The sequence below is a fragment of the Citrus clementina genome, unplaced genomic scaffold (genome assembly GCF_000493195.1).
Source record: "Citrus clementina cultivar Clemenules unplaced genomic scaffold, Citrus_clementina_v1.0 scaffold_4, whole genome shotgun sequence".
NCBI lineage: Eukaryota > Viridiplantae > Streptophyta > Magnoliopsida > Sapindales > Rutaceae > Citrus > Citrus x clementina.
Genome location: NW_006262274.1, coordinates 2,447,423 through 2,463,731, shown reverse-complemented (window position 1 = coordinate 2,463,731; position 16,309 = coordinate 2,447,423). Strand labels below are relative to the sequence as shown.

At 39.2% G+C, this 16,309-nt stretch overlaps 4 protein-coding genes across 9 annotated transcripts; 2 read left to right on the top strand and 2 right to left on the bottom strand.

The window, feature by feature from the left end:
- The first annotated feature begins 2,539 nt into the window (after positions 1-2,539).
- LOC18043750 (uncharacterized N-acetyltransferase ycf52) lies at positions 2,540-6,042 on the top strand. Of its 5 annotated transcripts, XM_024185848.1 has the most exons (5): positions 2,540-3,303; positions 3,379-3,437; positions 3,754-3,810; positions 4,048-4,257; positions 4,349-4,861. In XM_024185848.1, the coding sequence occupies exons 1-4, from the start codon at positions 2,827-2,829 to the stop codon at positions 4,208-4,210; spliced, it is 756 nt and encodes a 251-aa protein (XP_024041616.1). In that variant the 5' UTR covers positions 2,540-2,826; the 3' UTR covers positions 4,211-4,257; positions 4,349-4,861. The 5 variants fall into 5 exon arrangements, with proteins under 5 accessions (XP_024041616.1, XP_006435976.1, XP_024041618.1 ...); XM_006435913.2 differs by having other exon boundaries at positions 4,048-5,046; XM_024185850.1 differs by lacking the exon at positions 4,048-4,257 and having other exon boundaries at positions 4,671-4,861.
- A 69-nt stretch (positions 6,043-6,111) lies between these two features.
- LOC18044732 (abhydrolase domain-containing protein abhd-5.2) lies at positions 6,112-9,310 on the bottom strand. Its single transcript, XM_024185846.1, has 6 exons — positions 8,931-9,310; positions 7,835-8,324; positions 7,256-7,595; positions 7,056-7,154; positions 6,797-6,917; positions 6,112-6,600 (listed from the first exon to the last, which is right to left on the bottom strand). Exons 1-6 carry the CDS (start codon positions 9,127-9,129, stop codon positions 6,380-6,382), a joined length of 1,470 nt encoding a protein of 489 aa, XP_024041614.1. The 5' UTR covers positions 9,130-9,310; the 3' UTR covers positions 6,112-6,379.
- A 106-nt stretch (positions 9,311-9,416) lies between these two features.
- Positions 9,417-12,411, top strand: LOC18044731 (quinone oxidoreductase-like protein 2 homolog). Its single transcript, XM_006435910.2, has 6 exons — positions 9,417-9,892; positions 9,991-10,099; positions 10,595-10,686; positions 10,823-11,081; positions 11,433-11,576; positions 12,052-12,411. The coding sequence occupies exons 1-6, from the start codon at positions 9,549-9,551 to the stop codon at positions 12,145-12,147; spliced, it is 1,044 nt and encodes a 347-aa protein (XP_006435973.1). The 5' UTR covers positions 9,417-9,548; the 3' UTR covers positions 12,148-12,411.
- A 410-nt stretch (positions 12,412-12,821) lies between these two features.
- LOC18044730 (autophagy-related protein 18c) lies at positions 12,822-15,734 on the bottom strand. Of its 2 annotated transcripts, none has more exons than XM_006435909.2 (6): positions 15,613-15,734; positions 14,492-15,345; positions 13,894-14,149; positions 13,601-13,724; positions 13,398-13,487; positions 12,822-13,082 (listed from the first exon to the last, which is right to left on the bottom strand). In XM_006435909.2, exons 2-6 carry the CDS (start codon positions 15,251-15,253, stop codon positions 13,067-13,069), a joined length of 1,248 nt encoding a protein of 415 aa, XP_006435972.1. In that variant the 5' UTR covers positions 15,254-15,345; positions 15,613-15,734; the 3' UTR covers positions 12,822-13,066. The 2 variants fall into 2 exon arrangements, with proteins under 2 accessions (XP_006435972.1, XP_024041202.1); XM_024185434.1 differs by having other exon boundaries at positions 14,492-15,523; positions 15,613-15,695.
- Between the last annotated feature and the right edge of the window lie 575 nt (positions 15,735-16,309).

Sequence of the window (16,309 nt, the reverse complement as noted above, 5' to 3'; positions counted from 1 at the left end):
GCTAAGAGCTTGATGCAGTTTGCTAGTAATTTGGGGCCAACAGCTCAAATGGTTGCCCAGAGGAAGTTAAGAAGCACCATAGCGGAAACTTCGAAACTCCAGACTGCAACTTTCAACTGTCATCTTCAAGCTCCAAATACTTTTATATCTGGTGTTGGATCTGCACTTGAGAATATCTCCAGTACTCCCTCTTTGAAGTTCCCGGGAAATTCTGCTGGTTGTCAAAGATCTTCAGAAAGGGAAATGGACAATCATAGTGCTTTGAATGGAGGAAAAGCACCTATAGTTGACACCATAGATATATATGATGTCTTAAGAGGAGGAATTGCTCAGGCTAGTACCACCATGAAAGCCCTTGATGAGATGCGCGGGAAAATGGTTCAAGCTCCGAAGAATACATTCACTGGTGCAGGATCGGCACGAAAGAGTATCACTGTTGCTCCATCAGTGAAACTCCTTGGGAATTCTGCTAGTAGAGAATTGGATATTTGGAATGGCAATTTAGGTGGGCAGAAGACGTCTGTTGTTGACACCATAAATAAATTTGGGCCCACAAGTGAAGCAATCACTCTGGGTATTAGGACAAATGAAAATCTTGGTAAGGTACAAGGAAAAATGGTTCAGACGACAACCGGTGGTTTTGATACACTTACTGCTTTTAAAAACCCCATCTCCTTATCTGGATATGAAGAGCTAGATATTCCTGCAGCATGGATCAGAGACGGCAACCTAAACAGTTTCAGTTTTGTAAAGTTTATGCTAGATTCTATTAAGAGTCCAGACCAGACAAGTAAGGTTGTTTCTTCAGGGTCTGAAGTGCCAGATTCTGTATCTGCAGGATATAGTTGTCCATCATCATCTTCCATGTGGCTAGCTATGCCTGGAGGGTCAAACAGTAGTCAAACAATTGGATTCATGCCTGAGGTGGATTCACTCAATCATGGTGGAGTACATCAACTTCAAGCTATCCAAGATAGGGAAGGCCCAAGCTACCGATGGGGTATAGAGCAGGGAGGACAGGTTGATTGGTTGAAGCTGAACATTGAAGAAGGGTCAAGTAGCTCTCAACCCTTTGGCTCCTTTCAGGGGTTAGATTCAAATTCTGTTGGTGCAGTGCATCAAATCCAATCTGCAGCTGACAAGGCAGGCCCAAGCTTTCAAGGCAGTATGCTGCCATCAGGTCAAGTTCCAAATTGGCTTAGGCCGATAGTGTTGGGGTCAAGTAGCACTCAACCCTTTGGCTCCTTTGAGGGGTTAGATTCAAATTATCTTGGTGGAGTGCATCAAATCCAACCAACAGCTGATCAGGAAGGGCAAGGGCATGTAGACAGTTTACTGCCAGGAGGTCAAGTTCCAAATTGGCTTAAGCCAACAGAGTTGGGGTCACGTAGCACTCAATCCTTCGGTTTGTTTCGGGGGTTAGGTTCAGATGCTCTTGATGGAGTGCAGCAAATCCAAGGGACGGCTGATCAGGCAGGCCCAAGCCATAGTGGCAGTATACTGCCAGGAGGTCAAGTTCCAAATTGGCTTAAGCCAACATTGTTGGAGTCAAGTAGCACTCAACCATTCGGCTCCTTTGAGGGATTGGATTCAAATTATCTTGGGGGAATGCATCAAATCCAACCAACAGCTGACAAGGCAGTCTCAAGCCATGGAGGTAGAATGCTGCCAGGAGGTCAAGTTCCAAATTGGATTAGGCCAACACTATTGGGGTCGAGTAGCGCTCAACCCTTCAGCTCCATCCAGGGGTTGGATTTAAATTATCAAATGCAGCCAACAGCTGATAAGGCAGGCCCAAGCCATGAAGGCAGCACACCGCCAGGAGGTCAAGTTCCAGATTGGCTTAAGCCAACAGTGTTGGGGTCTAATGCAGCAGGCACAAGCCTTGGCAACAGCATAAATGGAGGACCATTTTCGCATTGGTTCAAGCCAACAGAGCTAGGTTCTGATGCAGTGGGCACGCACCATGGTGGTAGTGCCATCAATGGAGGACAATATTCAAATTGGTTCATGCCAACAGAGTTGGGGCCACAGCCTAGCACTGATGATTGGCTCCAGCAGCAGTGTAGATCTTTAACTGCAGCCGAATTGTCATCTCAAGCTCAACCCTGGCGGCAGCAGCAACAGCTTCAGCACTACTGGGAAAGCACTCCTGGTGGAAGCATGATTTGGCCACCAAATTCAAATTTGTATGACAACGGCAAGGGTGCAACTTCTGGACAGGGACAGTTGACAATTGGAGCTCCAACAGATAATCATCAGAACCAATCATTACAGGATTCTGGCTTCCCTCAGTTGGCTTATCATCCTTGAAGTGAACATGCGTAATTTGCAGTTACCATAAACCAACTATAACATGACCATATCTGGTCTGTTGCTATATATTTAGACATCCTTTCTCATCCTGATTGGGAATTTAAGAAATAATGGGTTTTATATAGAATTATGAAAATCCAGTTGGTACTTTATGCCTCACATTTAAGTGGCTGGAAATTTGGTGATTTTGTGTTTATTTGTTTTATTTTATTTTATTTTATTTTTTTCCCCTCTTTGATAATTCTATCTTAATCCTTATCCTATATTGTGTGTATATATATGATATTCTATATCAAATCCAGGGATATGTTTGAGATCTAGCTGCCGGGACTTTTAAGCCATCAGATAATAGTGGGTATTTCAAAGATGTTAGTGAAAGTGGGTGTTTATCAAGCACGTTAAATTACTTGGTTTTTTTGGAAAGTAAGAAATTAGCCATTATCATAGACTCGAGATGTAGTACAAGAAGCCACATCAGTTGAAGAAGAGATAGAAATTTAAGTATCAGAAATGGGATTTCTTGCCGCTACTGCTGCTGCAAGTGTTTATCCGTCCGCATACATGGAATTGAGATGGGTAAGAGGAAGAGGAAAAGGCAAATGCGAGCTCAATTTTAAGCCTTCAATGATACCCATTTACATATCAACAAACCCATCTGATATTAATCCTCAAGAACTGAGTCGACTCTTCATAAGCTGCAATCATTCTTGCAACAGGTTTCCCATTTTGGACTCAAGAGACAGGACAATTGAAGAAGCTGTTGACATTGATAAGCTATGCCTTGCTTTGTCTCACAGTTTTGTCGTTGTCTCTGTCTTTTCCAGCTTGGCCTTATCCGATGATGAATCTTCAAAGCGGTTGATGGTACCTTTGTTGGGAAATTTGGCGCAGAGAGTGGTGCCGGTCACTCCATCCAATGGCCAGCTTGTGGGTTTTGGGCGGGCTGTTTCCGATGTGGGATTAACTGCTTCTATTCATGATATCATGGTAAGCTTTCGCAGTTTCAGTATTTGTCGCTATCATTTTTCTTAAATTCATAATAATTTGTAATTTGACTATCAGGTTATCCCTTCATTACGGCAAATGGGAATTGGCCGGATGATAGTTCAAAGAATCTTAAGGTTTGTTAATTTTCAATATAATAAATTTCTTTCTTTCTTTCTTTTTGTCTGAAAAATGATTCTTTTAAAATTATTATTTTGGAAATTTTGAATTAACAAGCTTGTGGACATTGAGCATTGATGCCCTTACTCTAATTGATGCTATTTTGAACTCTGCCTTTTCATGTGTTTTCTCATGGCATATGTTTTCCAGGACACACAGTAATACAAAATGTTTCTTCAATTCTTTAAGCCTATTGATTACTAGGAGATTCTATTCATACACCTTGCTTGTCCGTTTATGGTATCTTAGTAATTTACCCATTTCTCCTCCCAGAATGCTCACAAGTAGAGAGATTTATGACATAGCAGCCCTTTGCTCAGAGGAGGAGAGGTATTTATAACTTATCTTTCTTGAATCTTGAAATCTTAATGTTTCTGTCTAGATGTGTTTTCTATGTTATTATTAAATCTTTTTTGAATATGCAAGCATCTACTTGAAATTTACCCTAGTATCCTTTTACTCTGTCAAATTGTTGAGGCTGTAGATTGCTTCATGTCTGGATTACTCAATGCAATTACATGGAAAGACAAATAACTGCTGATCATGATCTATATGGTCTTTCGTCAGGCTCTTCTTTGAAGCATGTGGATTTGGAAATGACATTTTAGGATCCACTACCATGATGTATGCAAAAACGGCATCAACTGGTTTTGGAGGCAGTCAAATGGTTAAACGTGCGGGTAGAAAGCTTTTGTTAGTTCCCCCATTAAGAGGACCTCTTCATCTTTGAAGCTTATCTGTTCAAAAAGTTGATTTACGCCGCACTTTCAGCTGAAGGTTTAGAATCAAAGATAAAAGACTTTTTTGTGTACCTAACAGACATAGAGTGAATCTGATTCCATATTTTCTTACTCTGGTTGCTTAAAAGATAACAGATTATCAAAGTAAAAGCAAAAACCAAGAAAAGGGTGCTGTACAGAAAGGGCGGTGGCCATGTGGCTTGTGGCTTGTATATAATGTATGGTAGTGGTATCCAAATTTAGACTTCACAATGCAGTAAAATCTTATCGTTTCAATATTGAGCTCCAGAAAGTTTAATCTTTGACATTAAGCATATTTTTGTTTAGAAAAAGCAGCATTGATGGCACACTCACACTTTTCCACTCGGATAATACAGACTTTTTTTACTTAATTTTAACCATTGTGCCACATCTTACGCGGATTCCTGCCATCTGTGATGCACTTTGTAGGAGAAAAGTTATCACAATGTTGCCCCACATGACATGCTCAGGTATAAGAAGTTTCTCATCACCAAAGTAAAGTAGCCTTCTAAACAATGCACAACAGTTTCCTTATCCTATTTTTCCAATCAACTTTATCAAAAGAAGAACCTACAGGAGACAAAATTCTCTCACTATCTCTCATTTTCTTCACTTGCCTTGTATGGGGAAAATCTGGGTTGAAGTTTGTCTCATTTCTGCCCGGGGACTCCGGCGATCTTCCTCTCTTTGGAAGCTCCAATGGTTTGCTGTCGGGTGGATTGATCCTAACAACAAGTACTGTACTAAGATTGATGCTTCTGGGAAGGAAAATCCTGTATGGAGAACTAAGTTTGCTGCTGTAGTTGATGACTCAAACTTTCAAGACGCGGCGCTGCACGTTGAAGTCTATAGCAGAGAGCCTATTTTTCTTAGGGAAAGGCTCCTGGGAACCGCAACTATTGCCTTGAAAGAATTTTTGGCCAAGTATAGTAAAAATTCTGAGGGTTCAAGATCAGGAATTGAAGAAGTTGGGAGCTACCAGCTGCGTAGAAAAAATTCTAACAAACCTCGAGGATTTATTGACGTTTCCGTATGTATCTCAGAAGAAAGGGAAGAGCCGAGTTCATACCCAGGTATCTGACGAGTCTGTCAAGTAACTCCTCCCTGTAATTTTTTATGATACATTTTTGGCATATGAATGAAGCTTTTAAGTATATGAACGTTACATTTAACTGGCAATTTTTTAGGTAACGAGGGAGGAATCATGCTCGCGGACCACAGCAACAACTTTATGTTGCCCACTGAAGGTGCACCAGGACAAAACTACCCAACACAGCAGCCACTAGCCTCACTCCGACCAGATAACCAATTACAGTCAAATTATCCATATAACAATTCAATACCATACTCTACAAACTACTCAAACCTATCCCACGGAGGACCAAGCTATGCTCCAGCTGCTGGACCTAGCTATCAGCCACCACGAACACCTCCGCCGCCACCCCCACCTATCAATGTAGGTTACATACCAACTTTTATGCCCAGAACGGGTAATTTGTCCGAGACTCATGTTAATATGCCGTCATCTGGACCCCCTGCAAGAGGGATGAGACCAGGCTTTGGCATGGGAGTAGGTGCCGGAGCACTAGCAGCAGGTGCTGTAATCTTTGGGGATGACTTCATGTCAGGATTTGATGTTCCTGCAGGCTTACATGATGCTAGTCTTACCATATCAACTGATCCTCCTCTCTGATGTTATTCTCTTCTGTAATTATGGTTTTATTACATAAGAAAGCAGCAAATTCAGTTTTATAATGATCCGATTACTTTGGTGAAACAATTATACACAAGTCAGTTCGTTCATTTGTTCAAGGCTTATATGGCTGCAATAGCAGATATTGAGGGAAAGATATTACAACACCAGCGTGAAAAGATCAACTACCAAGTTCTCTAATAATTTGCGTTTCCTATCAAATAGCAAAACGTATGAACCGCTGTACGACAGAAATATCGACATCAATACTATGTTACATCTGTTGTGTATTCAAGCGATGTCACAACAATCACTTACATTTCCGTGGAATTTTTTGCAAAGCTGCGGACTTAATATGGGTTTACAATTTGGTGATTACCGTTTAATTAACTCGCCAATCCGCTCTCTAAACAGCATAAACACAAATTTATAAGGCGTACAGATTCTAACTTACTGCTTGCATGCTCTTCCCCTCTGATTCTGAATACCCAAAAGCTCTTTGCAAAAACCTTGCAACAATTGAAACAAACTCCTCCACTTTTTCTTCTTGGGGCACGTGGCCACAATTCTTAATTACTTCAAAGGTAGATCCAGGTATGGCTCTTGAAAGTCTCTCCGCATTCCAGGAGGGGACAATTCGATCAGTGTCGCCCGTGACAATCAGAACTGGGTTTCGTCATGAGAACAACAAATATTACCAAGAATTTATATTGATTAGGCTTAATGATAGGATAAAGAAGAGTAAATTCTAAGAGATCAATCTTTGATAGGATGCAAGGAAACATGCATGCTTTACATTGGCTTAATACAGTCTAGATTAGATGCTCAAGTGCTCAACTAAGATATAGCTTGGTGTCATTACCAGGACATGAGATTTCATGAAGTCTTTTTGCCAGAGGTGGATTCATCTTGGATTCATTATCTATTAGCAGTGCTGCTGTGAATTCCACAAGAGCCCTGTCCCAACCCTTGACCCTCAATGGCTGCATAAAATACAAATTCCATGTCAGTGCTCTGTAGACACGCACTGATTATGCCACTTAAATTATCCCATTGATTAAAGTTCTTTACTCTGCCTTACAGAAAACTGAGAAGAAACAAGAATAATAAAGCAATATTACCTTTGTATAACCCTCTATGACATGTTCAGCAACTTCTTTAGAATTATACCATGCACGCCTAACAGCAGCTAGGCCAAATTTATCAATCAATATTCTTACCTGAGAATCATGTAGGCAAGTCATTGGTAAGTATATAATAAGGTCTGTGAAAAACTTAAACCTAGTGTACCATGAAAATCATCTAGAAAGAAATTATGTACCAGTGTTACACCAACAGCAGAGCGCAGAGTTGCTGACAATACTTTCTTATATAAAGAGTGGAGCATATCTGCCATCCCCTTTGCTACTTGCATCATAGCCTGGGTGATGTATTTTAAAAACATTGACAAAATCGTGTAAACTTTGAGAAATGGCTTCAACAGATTAACTAAATTTGATGTGTCTCTTTCAGTCTGCTCATTTCTTCCCAGGGGATTTCCTTCATCAACCTTTTGTATGAGACGTGGGGCCAATATAGCAGGGGCAATGAGGATCAGGGCAGCGACTCTTTCAGGAGCTTCAAAATATGAATTAACTGCTACAAGGGCACCAGCAGAATGCCTGGCAAGCCATTGTTTTACTAAGTTCAGATAGATCATGGTTTTTGTGCAAGAACCGAAATGCCTAAAAACTATTTATAGATGGACAAATTGCACATATTATGATCCAATTTGAATGAAAAGGGAAAAAGAAACTTCTGCCTAGCATGTTGGTAACTGTGCCGAAATTGACACCCCAATGCAAGCTAGACATTTAAAATGAAGAGAGCAATCAACAGAATAAAGCTGTAAGGAACATACCCTACAAGAATTGCCTTCTCAGCTGCCAAAATATGAATGAAGTACAAGGTAGCCAGCACAGAAAATGCCATAGAGTATGGATTCAAAGGCTTTTTATTCTCAGTATCAGGTGTTGGCTGCTGAAAAGGAAAAACCCTTGATGTCAACCCAAAGGCTGGCCTATCAAAGGCAAGAACTTTGGAGCTGGTGGTCTTTGCCAAAGGCTTCATAGCTCGATTCCATGAGAAAACTGAGGCTCCAAATCCGTGAAACAAAATCATTGGAAAACCAATTTTCTTAGTTGCTGGAGGAAGCTGAGAGGCAGTCTGGCTTTGTAATGAGTTATGCGATTGTGATTCTGCATCGTATACCTTGTAGTGTAAGTGCACCCCATTGAACTCGCAGAAACAACTGTCTGGATCAGCCAAAAGTTTAGGATCCACCAATTCATCTTGATCAATCCCAGCTATCCTTTTCCTTTTCTGCTTTGTTTTCACATCCAACAGTTGCTCTGAAAACTCAAATCAAACAATGCAGTATTGTAAGTAGCCATTGGAAAAGGGCAAGGAAGAACACAATAAGTCTAAAAACTCACTAGCGCACAATTTTTACAAAAAAAATATATATATATATATTTCCTTTCCCTCAATGTCCAAAGCACCCAACAGAAAGCGAATACTACAAAAGAGGAAAAAAGAATTAACAGTAAGTTGATCCGAGTCAAGTACCATTATACCAATTACTGCTATCCATTTTGCCAGGCAAAGTTTTTGTCATAAATCTATTGTTTGAAGCAGGAATGTTAATATAACAGCAACTCGAACACTTTAAAAGACCATACCAAAAAAGAAAAAGAAAAAAACTGGTCTTGGATTTAGAATTTTTCTTGATCTTTTAGCTTTATCTTCAATTTATTAAAGGGCTCCATCAACTAAATACATGAGAATTATTAAATGCATGATAAAAATGCATGTGAGCACCGGCAAATAAAAAATCTTTAACAATTATTTAAACGAAGCAAGGTCCTCAATTTCGCAAGTGTTGTGTGTGCAGAGGATAAGCAATAACTAAATGGATAATATAAAAAAAAAATTAATAAAGGGACAAGAAAATAAACCGGGGTAGTGGGCACCGGGGGCTGGAGAGGAAGAAGCAGCAGCATGGGTGGTGATGGTGGTGGTCCTCTTGATCTTCTTGGATATGCTGCTACTAGCAATGCAACTGACTCTTGGCTTGTTCTTGTCCAATTGTTTGAGATTGTGGCGCCTAAATTCATATGTGAACTTGAAAAAATCTGAATTTACAGCAACACCCATTTTAGCATTCTTATAGAAAATACAACTTTAGATATTCAACTTCATAATTCAAGCCACACACTCGAGCACCCCGAAAGACAGGAGAGTTCAAGAAGAGGAGAATCACAGCACGTCAGAACCCAACTGACAAGAACACAACTGTTAACTTAAAGACAACGATGTCGTTTCGGCAGCCGTATCCCTACAGTGTTAGAAAATAATGAATTAGTTTATAAATTTATCACCTTTCTCAAATTGGTCCTCGGAAAATATAAAGGGTGACAAATTGAAACGACACGGCATCTATTAAATTGATCGACTGAATTGACAAACACACGAACTAATAAAAAATTACTCGAACCAATGTGAGCTTTTTTGATGATAACGCCTTACATTTTCATAATAAATTGGAAACTTTGAAGTGCTTGACTCGAACGAAGATGGAGGCACTGGTGTGCAGGAAACTGGGCGATCCAACGGTCTCAATTCACGATGAAAAATCGCCGATTCTGTTGAGTAAAACTGAGCCAATTCCACAATTGAATTCTTCAACTGCAGTTAGAGTCAGAGTGAAAGCCACCAGCTTGAACTACGCTAATTACTTGCAGATATTGGGGAAATATCAAGAGAAACCACCATTGCCCTTCGTCCCCGGCTCCGATTATTCGGGCACTGTTGATGCGGTGGGCCCCAATGTCTCAAATTTCAAAGTGGGTGACACTGTTTGTGGATTTGCTGCCCTTGGCTCCTTTGCCCAATTCATCGTCGCTGATCAGTCAGAATTGTTCGTACTTTTTACTATTTTTGTTGTTTAATAATCTAAGTTGGAATTGGGATGATTTTTTAATTCAATTTCATTTGATATGTTTTGCTTTATCAAAGGTTTCCAGTGCCAAAGGGATGTGATTTGTTGGCTGCTGCTGCACTTCCTGTTGCATTTGGAACCTCACATGTTGCTCTTGTTCATCGGGCCCAATTGTCCTCCGGTCAGGTAACATTATTCCTATGAATAAGAAATACCACAACATTCAATTTGCCAAATTGACAAATTTGGCAATCGGTGCCAACTTTGTCATGCAATTGTAGTCAAAGCCTACATGCTAGCTCAACAATTGCATGCTTGAATTTTGCATGCTGTGAAGGTTCTTGGGTCAGAACCTCTCTTCTTCATCCTTGGTCGATGGAGAATCACTATCCAAATTCAAGCATGCAATTGTTGAGCTAGCATGTAGACTTTGACTACAATTGCATGACAAAGTTGGCACCAATTGCCAAATTTGTCAATTTGGCAAATTGAAGCCAAATTGAATGTTGTGGTAGGTAAGAATTGCTTGCCTATAAATATAAGTTACCGGGGATATGTTTAAATCTCTTGTTGTTGGGTATAAGCGAGTGGGTGATTGGTAAATATTAGCTGCGATATTAAGTAGAGGCACAGCAGTTACAAACAAACCCTTTATAATTGTTAATGATGGATGGGTACTAGGTCTTGCTTGTTCTTGGTGCTGCTGGAGGTGTTGGTGTTGCCGCTGTTCAAATTGGCAAGGTTTGCGGAGCCACTATCATTGCCGTTGCTAGGTACTTTGTTCCCTATTCAACAATTCCTTTTATACCTGTTTTTGCTGTAAATATTTAGTTTTCTATTGGTCGATTGATTTCCTTAGGTATTGTTTTATACCTATACATAAGCTTTGTGTTGAATATTATATATCAGGGGTGCTGAAAAGATAAAATTTTTGAAGTCATTGGGCGTCGATCATGTAGTTGACTTGAGCAATGAGAGTGTCATTCCGAGTGTCAAAGAGTTCCTCAAGGCAAGGAAACTCAAAGGGGTTGATGTTCTGTATGATCCTGTTGGAGGCAAGCTTACTAAAGAATCCTTGAAGCTTTTGAACTGGGGTGCTCAAATCTTAGTCATTGGCTTTGCAAGTGGGGAGATTCCAGTAATCCCTGCTAATATTGCTCTTGTTAAGGTACTTGATTCCTACTCACTCTTTTGAAATTCCTATAGTCTTTTTTCTGTCTAATTTTTACACTATCACTGGCTGACAAATTACTTAAAAGCTTCTTCATTTACATTCCTCCAAAAAAAGGAAAAAAAAAGGATTAAGAGATTGTTTAGTTAGCCTAATTTACACCCGAGAAGCCATATGATGGGCTAATTTTTTGTAATAATGACATGAATAATTCTTTTTGACATGAGAAACTGTTGTTTCTGACATCTTTTGTCTGAATAATGATACTAATTTAGTGTTTATGCAGCCTACAAATTACTGCTTCTCTCTAACAAATTACGTGTTCTTCAAATGTATGCCCTTGTACAGAACTGGACAGTACACGGACTTTACTGGGGTAGCTATAAAATACATCGACCTCATGTGCTTGAAGATTCTCTTAGGGAGTTACTCTTATGGGCTGCAAAGGGCTTGATTACCATCCATATTTCTCATACTTACAGTCCATCAGAGGTGAGAAGCTCTCTAATGCTCTTTTAAATTTTATTTTTTTTTAACCGAACATTGTAAACTTTGTAAAGTATCAAATTGTGGGTACAAGGTAACTTGGCTGGTAAGATTTGTAGATTTGTGAGAAGTCTTGGGACCACTTCCCACTTAGACCAGGTCACGAGGGTCGAAGTGGGGCTTTGGTCCTTTTGGACAACACAACCTGGCAACTCACTGAGAGTACATCTGTAGTTATTCTTTCCTTTCTTTGATCTTGCAAGGAAGGTGGTCACCTTTGATCTCCTACTCTATATTTTGATCTATTTCTGACTGAGTTTTGTTGGTTGGTATGGAAGGTTGCTTTTGACAAATAGAATGTTGCACCTTTTTTTTTTGTGGGGGGGGGAATTAATCATCTTATTTTTCCGCCTATAAATTGGGGATTTTTCAATTGCATATAATGCGAGATCTGACTTGCTTGATCAATTTTCCTTTACAGGCCAACCTTGCCTTCTCTGCCATTGAAGATAGGAAAGTAATTGGAAAGGTGATGATTGCTTTTGATGACATGAAAAGTATCAGGCCTAGGCTTTAAGTTGATCATCATTACTGGGCTGGTATGCAATGGAGAATGTTTCTGCGGCTCTTGATCATCAAAATTAGCCTTAATTAATACATGGCACATTTAGTTGCTCTTATATGAGAGAAAATCTATGACTTTGTTGTGAAGCATGAGAATGCAAGTCCCTGGCAATTAAGGTTGTCAAAATTTGGATAACAATGAATGCGAAATACGTACCGTAAAACCTTCTCGTGTGGCCTGTCTAATTTTTTTGAAGCACTTCTTAACTTATTTACACAGTAAGATCTTGGTAAATTAATAGTCTTGGGACAATGAAAAATTTATTAATTTAATAAAGATTATGTTCATAAAAGAAAAATTATGAAGTACAGAGGTAGCATAATTAGAAAATTTAATGATTTTGTCAAGTTGTATGATATGATTTTGATTTGATCTTAATTGATTGAATCTATCACTTGATAATTTTTTTGTGGGATTGCATGATTGGATCACAATTATACAACAACTGGTCAAATGAGACTTTTTAGAAATAATATATTAAGCTGATCATTTTAACTTCTCTCAACATGAATTTATTAAATTATTAATTTATCGCATTGACTTCAAGTTGGAAACTAATAAAGATTATTATTTAATCAAAATTATTAATTTATTCAAGTTGGAAACTAATAAAGATTATTATTTAATCAAAATTATTAATTTATTAAGTATTAATTTATCGATATTTTACATTACATTGTCTATAAAGCTTTGGATTACATCCTTTCTACTTGCGCTTCACAATTTCACATACTTCCGAGCAGATGCTGACTAGTTACTACTTATGCACTTTCAAATGCTCTGTCAAAAGACTTGTGCCTCGTGTAAGGTTGCAAATTAAAATCAAATCAACAGACCTTCCAGTTTGTATACCATGGGGAAAATTCAGCAACTAATTGCAGGATCGTCTACAAAGTACGAACAGATTAATATCAGTAGGGAACGTTGGACTTACAAAAATACAACATGGAGCACAGACATTCATAATCACAGACGTTATTCATTGCTCGAACTAGAGTGAGGTGACATGCAACAGTGTCCACTAACATAAGCACTTTATTGCCATGAACATTCTGCTACATGTCAATTTCAAGTCATATACATTAACAAGCAACAAATTGTTTTGCAAGAAATCAGTATATTTACACTAACAACAAATTCTGGGTTTCATATTTACTGAGGGCAAGAATGTATATTAGGTGCAAATGGCAGAATTGCCCTACCGGGGCCTGCTGACTGTTTTCAGAAAGCGGACATATTCTTGCTGCAACATCTCTCCTCCATGTACTGGATCAAAGCTGCACCTATAGAAGCTGAAAATGGAGAAAAGGATGTATGAGATGGATGCCGAAACATTCAAAACTTTGTGCACATCACAGCAACTAAGCAGCAGAAGCTGTTCAAAGAATAGAGGAGAATCGCATACCTTCCATCCATGCTAACAATGACGACAGTATTCTGAGAACCAAATGCTGCAATGAAATGGGTGACTTCTGGTACGTGGAACTGAGCAAATGACCACTCTGAGCTAAAATATTTTGGTAGAACTCCTGGCAGAAGATATCAGAAGAATGAAAAGTTCAGGAAACAAACACTAGAATTTAGTTATTCAACAATCTCAACAGCTAATGAACTCTATCCAACTTCAGACCTTAACGATAATTATCTATGCTGATTACTGCTACCACAATGTTTCTATAATGAACAAATCTTTCTTACCTCTCATAAAAGACAATGATGAACCAGGGTTGGCCCCAGTGCTTGGAGAAATAAGAGTGTCAAAAGAAGAAGAATGGTTAAGAAGTTCTGTACTCTGAGAAGGAGTAGAAAGAGAGGATGAGGAGTCCTCGCCAACCACTCTAACCCTGAGACTGAATATATGAACAGTGCCTTTGTCACTTGCCACAGCCAACCATTGGACGTTTGGAGACAGAGCAATACTGTAAATCTCTGCTCTGTCAACACCTCTTCGAACCTACATGGAAGCAATTACATTCAATGTACGTTTGTAGATGATTTATGGGTTCAAAACGTTACAAAAACTCCACAAACAATTTAGATATCATGGACAATGGAACTTAATTGTTACTTTTCATACTATATTTATAGTACATTGTCAAAGAAGTTACCCCTGGCAAAATAAATCTAACTGAATATCAATAGAGACCTACGCTAAGCTTATTAATATGCTTTATCATTTAACCAATGGGTATTCGTATTTGTAAAATGAGTAATTTTGAAAATGTTGTATGAGATAAAACAGCATGCGCTTTAAATGATAGCAATATTAGCAATAATTGATGATCCGTTAAGCTACCTCTTGCAAGCGAGTACCATCCACCGTGTTGAAAATTCTTATCAAAGTGCCCCTGGTACTAGCAGTAGCAAGAAGCAGGCCATCCAATGTGAGGGTAAAGCACGCAATATGAGAATCATGAGCATTTATTAGCTTTATCATATTGAGCCCAAAGTGCTCAATGCGAACCTGTCCACGTTGGAGACCCGGGCAAGCCAACACAGAAGTACTCGAATTATGAGAAAGACAACAAAGCCCCCTCAGATTCGCGAGAGTCTCAATCTGATGAAGCAACTTGAGATCAACAAAACTATAAACATATATCTTATGCTCAAGAACAACCACAATTCGTTCCCTACTCAATTTCACAGAGCGAACATCAGACCTAAACGCAAACTCACCAATGCACCTGCTCTGATGATCATCCCAAATAATAACTTTAGTAGGAGGATACTGAGAATTATCCCCAGCACCAACGAGTGCCAATATATTACAACGAAACAACATCTCAACAATCCTAAACCCACCACTTTTCAAATCACGTCTAAAAGTTTCCTTAAACGGCTCACAATTATAAATTCGAAACCCACAACTAGTTCCAGCGGCAAAACAACCATAGTCCTGGTTCCAAGACACAGAGATCAACTCAATTTCGTCAACATCACTGAACCCCGTTTGCGGGTGGCCAAATGAAGCCAAAGCCGAAGCCGAAGCCCCAGCATTGGGGGATCCAAAGGGGCCCGGTGGAAGAATTTCTCGAGATGTCGAAACAGTTGAAGTCATGTGGGACGAAGAAAGGGTCAGCAGCAGCAGCAGCAGCAGCAGCAATCAAATATGAAAATCTTCTCGATTGTGAATAATTTCAGTGGCACCCCCTGTATTCACACAATATTATGAAATGTCATACAAATACGCTAATTCCCACAGATTCTGCAAACTTCTGTATCTCTCATAGCATGTAGAGTTAATGCATCTAATCACCAGCAGGCAGCAGCCAGTGATCAATGATCAGAAACGGGAAATTTGCGATCGTGAAAATATCAGTCGGGCCTCCTGATTCCTTACTATATTATATAATTCCAAACAAATAAAGTGATTTAATCGAAGAGTACAGAAAGCAGAAATCGAATAGAGACACTAACCTTGATGCTGTGATATGAGAAATCAAATTAATGATCATCAGATCAAATTTTCTCTTTCGCTTTGTGAGAGATCTGAAAGAGAGAGAGAGAGAGAGAGAGAGAGAGACGTAAAGGAAACAAAACAGCCCAAATTTTTTTTTTTTCTTTTTTTGAATTATTCGTGGATTTATTCTGTTCCCTCCCCAACAAATCAATTGGTACACGTGGCGATCTTTCATTTTCTTGTGACGTACGACTCGTGTCTGCCGCTCAAAACTTAAGCTGCATCGAGTGGGTTAATGATTGTCACATACACTAACAACGCTAATACGTACGAGTAGAAGTAGAAGTAGAACTGGGCTGGACCCAAACAAAAATTTGAAGACCGTTCATTTTATGCTTTTACAATTTTGTTGGGTTTTCTCTTGGACTCTGGCGATGGGAATCGAAGGGTACCGTGCCCCCAGAATTTGGCACAATTCGCTTATCAGATTTTGTTGATTTTTTTTGTTCACCTGACAGGAAAATGATATTTGGCCAAAACAGAGATAGAAACTTTAATTTTGTATGACCACAATGATGCTTCTTGGATACAGAGAAAATTATGTCGCCAAATATAATTGCTCTTTGTCGTCACGTACGTACCATGCATGTTGGGTACAATGTATTTAGAAAATTTGCAACTCTTTTAACTTTGTAGGCTCTATTATGATACCAG